At 40.2% G+C, this 8,566-nt stretch overlaps 1 protein-coding gene across 1 annotated transcript in view; it reads right to left on the bottom strand.

Annotated features, from left to right (window-relative positions):
• Positions 1-8,566, bottom strand: part of itsn1 (intersectin 1 (SH3 domain protein)) — a 68,135-nt gene that overhangs the window by 9,021 nt on the left and 50,548 nt on the right. Inside the window, exons 32-34 of the mRNA XM_056291580.1 lie at positions 4,682-4,803; positions 3,710-3,816; positions 328-429 (exon numbers count right to left, since the gene is read on the bottom strand). Of these exons, the coding sequence (XP_056147555.1) occupies positions 328-429; positions 3,710-3,816; positions 4,682-4,803 (331 nt within the window). The remainder of the gene's footprint in view (positions 1-327; positions 430-3,709; positions 3,817-4,681; positions 4,804-8,566) is intronic.

Raw genomic sequence — 8,566 nt, forward strand, 5'->3', positions numbered from 1 at the left:
CTTCTTGCTGTGAGGTGACCGCGCTAACCACTGTGCCGCCATGCCGCCCCAAAAAGTTCTTATATGTTGGAGATTATTTTATTCTACCCATTTGTTTTATGCTTTCATGATCATTTTATTTTATGGCTCGGATTTAATCTATTTATTTACCTTGGATTAATGTATTATGTGCTTTATAAGTGAGTGGTTCTATGTGTTTGTCTGTGTTTGAGTGAGCTCACTAAGACAAATTCCAATCAATTCTGTTGATAGGGCAATCAAGTACTGAATCTGAAATCTTGAAATTAGTACATCTGTTGACAGATTTAAGAAATTAACAGAAAGAACCTGATATAGGGCTGCATGTGAGGCAGCTGGTTGGTCAGGATATCACCAATCATTTTCACTGGCATGCGGTCACCTGACATCTTCTTCCTGACTCTCAGAGCCCTGTGGGGAAGAAGCAGAGCGGTTTGACACGGTTTGTTTAGTCAGTGGCAAAAACAAGTGGGTTTACAGCAGAGTAAGATCACACATAGTATACAATATTGCTAATGATGTGTTTAGTGTTAATATTCAGTGTGTACTAGAGCTTTGCAGATGTTTGTCCATGTTTTAGCAGCTGGGCATATGTGTCTCTTTAAGAGTACGTATTATTAGGGTTCAAACCCCGGAAGGGAAGAACCCTATTGAGTTTGTGCCGGTTTATTTTTATATGTTGCCTGCCGCCGCGGCTCAAATTGCCATGAGCTGGAACGAGCTAGTGACATGAAACTTTGCTCAATAACTAATTGGTGTGCAAATGCTTCACAAGAAACATTACTGCAATTGGCCAGATGGTGGTACTATAATTCATTCCAATTTTTTTTTTTGAAAGGCCAGTACACCCACACCGTGAGTCCGATTCACTTGAATTTAACACACATATCCAGCTGAATGTGTCCTATAAAAAAAGCCAATTGGACCATAAAAGTCTGTGATAATGGATTTATTTTTTTTTGCTCATTTACATAAACTAAAAAACAGTAATGTGACATCTACTATTTGGATTTTGATTGTTAATTCATTCATTCATTCATCATCAGCTGCTTCTCCAGGGTCAGGTCGTGGTGGCAGCAAGCTAAATAGGGCACTCCAGACGTCCCAGCACCACCCTCCAGCTCCTCCTGGGGGATTCCAAGGAGTTCCCAGGCCAGATTGGACATGTAGTCCCTCTAGCGAGTTCTGGGTCTACCCCGGGGTCTCCTCCCAGTTGGATGTGCCCGGAAAACCTCCAATGGAAGGTGCCCAGGAGGCATCCTAATCAGATGTCTGAACCACCTCAACTGGCTCCTTTCGACGCAAAGGAGCAGTGGCTGTACTTCGAGCTCCCTCCGATTTTGACTATATCAACCCTGAATTTTGTGTACAGCCTTGGGGAACTGAGATACTGATTGCTGGATCGGCAATTCTACAATAAATGAGCAAGATCAGTCCAAAAACATGGCTGCCATCGATCACAAAATTTCGCAAAGGGTGGGATTTAGCAGGAAATTGGCCATAACTCATACATTTTTTATTGAATCAACACAAAACTTTACACATATCTTGAGGAGTGTTCATTGAGCAAATCAGGCTTTGCCCTTAGGGGGCACCACAAATGTGAACATTTTATATCTTGTAACACAGACATTCTTTAGATACTAGATAACCACATGTTTGAAATGGTGTTCAGATGAGTCAAATGATGAGTCCATAGTGATAATCAGTGTCTTACATCATTTGTACGGTAAGTACTATATTTTTTATTGCATCCAATTTTTTAACAAAATTCACCAAAATCTCTGACAATATACCCGAGAAAAGCAGGTTGAAGTGTGATTTTTTTTTCTTCAGAATTTTATCCCCAACAGTTAAATTGTTGTGAATTTTTTTTAAGTTTAAACTGAGAAAAGGGCAGACTGGATGCTACAGTGACTCACTATCACCTCTTAAGGTACAAAGTGGTATTACGAGACACGACGGGCCGGTGCTAGAGGCTTATGTACAGAACCTTAAAGCATTCTGGAGTTCTTAGCCTAACGCATTACTTTGGTATAATTGGAAACCTTATTATATGAGTTATATAATAAATGCAAAATCACTACATAAATTGCTAATTTTTTTATCAAGTATTCGGGCACATCTTTAACCAAAATGGGTGCAATGTAATATACAATATTGCACATCTGGGCCAAACAGTATCTTTGCATTCTATTGTATCCTCATTCTTTACTTGGCTGGCACTAGCTCATATTTCAGTCAATACCCGTGTCGATTTAAAGTTCTACTCTGAAGATCATTCATTGAATCAGTAATCAATCAGCCAAACCATGGGAGTATGCCTATTGAAAATGAACAAATTGTAGGATAAACTACTTATTCATCTTCAGCATAGCAACAAATCAAACATACCACACAACCTGGACCATTTGTAGCTGAAACAGAGCAAAAAGCAGCATAGCGTCATAATAGCACCTTTCACTGCATTACCATTTTTCTCTTTTCATAAGCCTGTCATTAACTCCAGTCAAAGTATTTACTTTTGCTAATTCTTTTTGGAGGAAAACATTACTAAACGGCACTGTATTCGTTTTTTTTCAGCAATGAACTCCCCAATGCATTGACTATATGGTAGACAAGATAATATGTTATTTACTATATGGACATCTTTGTTGAATTTAGAATTTTTTTCCTGCATAAATTCTAATGATGAAACAAGTGTGTGATTGGTCTCGCTCCTTCTTTAAACAGAATCAAACTAGCTGAACTGATTTAGCTTGGCTTTGTGAGGCCTGAAACCCGCTCTTGCTGCTTGAGGCTTAAATTTTGGCCAATTGAGCTGCTTCCTTCCGTTGAGCGCAGAAAGGCTTGAGCCCACAAATTGGTGCTTGCATATTATACATTATCTTTAAACATTATGCATCTTTAATTTGTGTGTTCCTGTGAGTTCGTTTGTTCATAAAAGTGATTAGTGTGTGTGGTGGTTTGTTATATTGGTGTAGGATAATTCCTTTTATTACAAACTCATGCATATCGGCTATGATATCATTTTAATAACCAGCTTCAATGTAGAGACTTTGGACACAAGATCACCACTGGACATAGTTTCACAATGGCATGTTATGGTGCCACAGAATATGAGCGTCAGACATGTTTCAACAAGTTCTGTTCAACCCAATCATCTAAACCATATATTTACAACGGTAAAGGAAATTGAGAGTTAAGTTATTACCTGAAATGTGTAATACTGTCAAAAACAGTCCATTGCATTGCTGAACTACTATGTAGTTCAAATTGACCATCCTACTTATCGTAGGTAGTAGCAACCTTCGATAAACTACCCGGACAGTGCAGTTGAGAAATCATCCATAATGGGAAATCATTTACACAGTCTAACTGAGGAACTAGGATTTTTTTGTTTTGAAAGTACAATTCTAAGGAATGTATTCGGTGGCACCATAAGATGCTGTTGTACAGTTGTGTCCAGCAGTGGTCCCATGTCCAAAATCTCTATCCAAAAGCCAGTGAGTAAAATTATGTCTGATATCCACAACGGAAAAACCTACAAAAATAAGACACCGATTGTAAAACACCCTAATTATCCTTAAAGTATGTGTTTCAGCGAGCATGGATGGTGTGCATCATGACGATGGCAGGCCCATTGAGTGTATGAGTGTGATATGTGTTGAGTTAAAGTGCATATTTTTACTTGAGCAGTTTGATGTTGCACATAATGAGCTCCTTCCAGTTGACGAAGATCATTGCCACCTCCTTCTCTGTCAGCAGCTCACACTCCAACAGAGGCTTCTGGAAGATCTACAAAACAGCAAAACAGAATGACTAGTCAGGGCCACACAATTTCTATGTTTGCAAATGTGCATGAATGACCACGTTTTGCTCTATGTGGCAATTCTTTTTTTTTGGGGGGGGGGGTGTTCCCCCTTTTTCTCCCCAATTGTACCTGGCCAATTACCCTATTTTCCAAGCCGTCTCAGTCACTGCTGCTCCATCCCCTCTGCCGATCCAGGGAAGGCTGCAGACTACCACATGCCTCCTCTGATACATGTGGGGTCGCCAGCCACTTCTTTTCACCTGACAGTGAGGAGTTTCACCAGGGGGACGTAGCATGGGGGAGGATATTGTTATTCCCCCCAGCTCCCCCTTCCCTCCAACAGGCGCCCGACCGACCAGAGGAGGCGCTAGTGCAGTGACCAGGACACATACCCACATCTGCCTTCCCACCTGCAGACACGGCCAATTGTCTGTAGGGATGCCCGTCCAAGCTAGAAGTAACACAGGGATTCGAACCAGCGAACCCTCTATGTGGCATTTCTGCCTTAGTGAGCAGCTGTCCCGTCAATAATCTTCTGCAAAGATGAAATTGTATTCATGAGATTGTGTGTTCGTTTATGTGTCATTGATCAACAGGGTGAACATGATGGTGCTTCTCTACTGTGTTAATTATCAAAGATATGTGCAAATGAGTGTCTGTGTGTACATGTTTGTGTTGCACTTAGCAGCTACAGACCAGTGTTCTTTAAAGGCCAAGAGTTGTGTATTTGTACGTTTTGTGTCCAGGGTAAAAAATCAGTTTTTTGGTTTTTTTTTTTTTTTTGGAACAATGGTTTTCGGTCTGTGCTCTAGTTAAAAGCTCTCTAGTTGTGTTCATTTCTGTACGTACCTCAGTGACAAGCTGCAGATCGTTGACATAGTTCTCTTCAGTAACAATGAGCTCGTGTGTATATCCCTGCCGCTTTCTCTCCATGGGACTCAGCATGTCCAGAAGGTGGAGGTCAGCACACCCTGAAACACAACATCTTAGGTGATTTAATTACTCACCAATACAAAGTGCTACCACATATTCTGCAAAACAAAATGGCATAATTCTTGTAAATGTGCTAAAATATGACAGCAATTTATATTTGAAAAAAATAAAAAGTGAAGGGGTAGGAGAATAATAGTTTTCACTGACACACCACATCAATACTTACCAGAGATCAATAATCAGGAAGAGGGTGCAATATTGCCATGTGTTAGTGTATGATTGTCGCCGAAGGTGGGTGTAGTGTGTGTTACGAGAGGGTCGATTTGTCTCATGTACACTATGTCTCTGGAGAATTTGTATGTTTGTGTGTGCATATGTCCTTTCATATACAGTTCCAAATGTATCCTTGTATGTCATTCTAACTGAGAGGACAACATAGCCAATGAAAAGTTGTGTACAGGTTAAAGACTTTGTGTGTAATTTTCATCTGCTCTATGACAGTGTGCATATTTGTGTTTGTGTGTATCTGTGAGTAACGAGGACAATTTATTCCAGTCTTTCTCTTCACGTTTAATGATCGGGACCAACCAGATTCTCTGCCTCAATAAAATTTTCACCAATAAAACCTAAGGATGTTTTTACTATTAAAGCAAGCAATCATGGGCTAACATTCTGTACATTCCACACATTCATTCATTTATTCATCCATCAGTTTATATATACTCCACATTCATTCTTTAATTATGATTTTGATGCATTCATTCACTCACTGACACCAAGTGCAATCGAGTTACATTTGGCTTGGCTGTTTGTCCATCCATCCATCCATTCATTAGAGTTGCCAGTAATATCCATTTGAAGCATCATCATTGTTCATTAATTCAAGGATAGATCATACAGAGCATTTTTATGTGACACAACTAGACCAGAGCCATACTTCACACCAAGTTTGGGAAAGTGTATCTTCAGTTAAAAATGCTAAAAGATGGTTTAAAGTCACATGACACATGTATTCTCTGTTATTACAGAACTTGAACAGCAACGTGTTGCTCCCACTGGTGCCATCTTAAGTCCCTTAAAAATAATTAAAACTAAACACTTTCTAGGAAGGGACACAAAATGGGGCTACAGCTGGGAGCTGAGACATTTGGTAAAAGCCACGGCTACCTCTTGTTAGCCATATTACATAAACTTTCTGGTGTATGGTATGGCTGTGTTCTAGGCGGTTCTCAGTCATCTAAAACAATGGCATTCTGGGACTGTGAGGATCCTAAAACCAGGGGCTCCAAAACTGATGAAGTCACATTGTAACCTTGAAACCTGAGGCTCATTAAAACATACTAGCACTTTTGTCCTCTGGGTGTCCAACAGAACAGGCCTGAAACTCAATTTTTGGGCTCAAAGCAAGGAGCTTCTGGCTTAGGGTCACCCAACAGTCAGAGAGCTTAACCTCCAATACTGATACATTAAGGAAGGAGCCAATGAGATCCAAGCAGGTTAATGATAATTCTATTGCTCACTGTATAAAAAGCTGTCAAGTTCAGTAACAATAATTTCGTTTGAGTTTTGAGGGTAAACATTGAAACTACAATACTGTCGTCTGGAAAACAAACAAATAAAAAAAACACACACACACACAAAAAAAAGACAAACCTGATATGGCAACCACTATAATACTAGTCTGTTGCTATGATAACGGATATGAGGACGGGTCTACAACTGTGGAAAATGGCAAAGGTACACCCGGGGTGTGCCTACACCATAAGGATAGAGGCTGTCAGTCTGTTTATCTGTCTGTCTACTAACCTTTCTGTCTGTCCCTTTTCCCTTGTGGGTAGGTAACTGGAATATTTAAAGTCTTTAGAGCAGCTCTGTCAGAATGTTGTTGGTCTCTGAGCTGCTTTTAATTTTGCAAATTTGAAGTTGCTATTTTGCCGTTTGACTTTCGGTAAATAAGAGGGACACAAAAGAGCAGCACGCAAAGTGTAAGTAGGTAGTAGTAATGCAATCCGAGTTAGTGAGACCAAACTTTCACACCAGTTTGTGTGTCTTTTAGTGTTTTACAGATCCCTCTATTTTCCTTTATATTTTCCTGCGTGTGATGGTTCAGGTGTAGGTTGTTTTTAGTCCTAGGTCTTGGGGCGTGAGTGAGTCCTGGCTTTTCAAACTATTCTCAACAGGATACGTCTCGATTCTGTTCTTACTTTTTAACAGGGGCAGAGCCATTTGCAAAGGCCACTGTTTGGTTCAACACTTGGCATTAGGTTAATGGTTATAGGTTAATACGTTTAAATTGAAATGAGCATTTTAGCTTAACTACTGTTTTTCATGTGCAGTTTTTAAATCAGATAACTATTATAGGGGCTAATACAGTTCCACCAAACGACGAAAAGGTGATTTCAAGTGATGATGCTGGTATGAGGAAAATGAAAGGTATTGTTAGCCTACGTGAGCAGAGTGTAGAAAACCGTTCTGCTTCTTTTACCAGTACATTTACTGACACACCTGTCAGTGTATGTGCGTTTGGCTACAATTATACAGTAAACCTAAGATGCATGCATATAGCTTGCAATATTGTTATTTCCGGTTATTTCATACCGGAAATTCAGAGTTGAAGATTACATAACTACACACCTATTTCAGCAAGTTGTGAAGATGACATGACACCCAGAAAAGTGGCATTAAGGCTGAAGTTATTCAACTAAATAAAGTCAGCCACAGTTAAAACCTCAATAAAATGTTCCTTTTTTAGATCAAGTCTGTGTCTGAACAATATGGTCGTACATCCCTTGTTGATTTTTCAATCATAGCCCTAACCAACGTGACAGCATCTCATGGTCATAGCAACAGACAAAAACAATAAACATGTCAACAAAAACAACAACAGCAATAAAACACAAAACAGTTAATACGTATTCAGAATGATAAACTATTTCGGATAAAAACATCTTCACTGTGTATGTGTAAGGAAGATATGTGTGTATGTTTTGCAATGTGACCCATTCACACTGAAAAAGTCTTGTGCATACTCCAACATCTCTGTACCATATTGTACATTTACCGTATTTTGTTTGTGTATGGGTGTTTTGTGTGTGTTTGCATGTTTGGTTAGCTTAGTATGCTAAGCAGTTATAGCATGGCTTTACACTTTTGTCCTGAGCAAGGGACTGAATCACATTCCAACCATGTGCTCCCTTCCAAGCCTCCTTGTCTCTTCTTTAGAGCTGTGGAAGACAAGGGGAGAGACTAATGGTCACTGCGTAACAGAGAGGGGAACAGCACTCTGGAATGAGAGTCAGTCCTCAGCTGCTGTGGGACACATCTCAATACTGCCTTACTTCTGCTCCTCTCTTCTTCTCTTTGTCTCCTCCTGGCTTCACTCATCCACAACTCTTCAGACCAGGGGAGAGGTGCAGAGGAGGAAAAATGAGGATGACAGACAGAGGTGAGGAAATAAAAGGACAGATGAGGACAGAAGAGAAGACAGGAAGAAAGTATTGAGATGTGACCTTGAGCAAAGAGTGATGGAGGAGAAGAAAGCAGAGAAGGAGAGTAGAAGAGAGGAGAGAAATAATAGTCTCTTTAACATTGAGACTTGTCCTCCAGCAGATAGTGGGTCTTTCTGTGAAGCTGTGGGAGGGGGAGGGGTTAGTGAGGGGAATAAGGTGGAGCCAGTGCTTTGACTGACAGATGAATAAAGCTGCTGAACCAATGGGAGCAGGGTTAGAGAAATGGGCATGGGCTAAACTAGTAATACTATGACAGGATCTCCCAGAAAGCCACAAAATGACCCACTATCCA

Source organism: Lampris incognitus, chromosome 13, assembly GCF_029633865.1.
Source record: "Lampris incognitus isolate fLamInc1 chromosome 13, fLamInc1.hap2, whole genome shotgun sequence".
Lineage (NCBI taxonomy): Eukaryota > Metazoa > Chordata > Actinopteri > Lampriformes > Lampridae > Lampris > Lampris incognitus.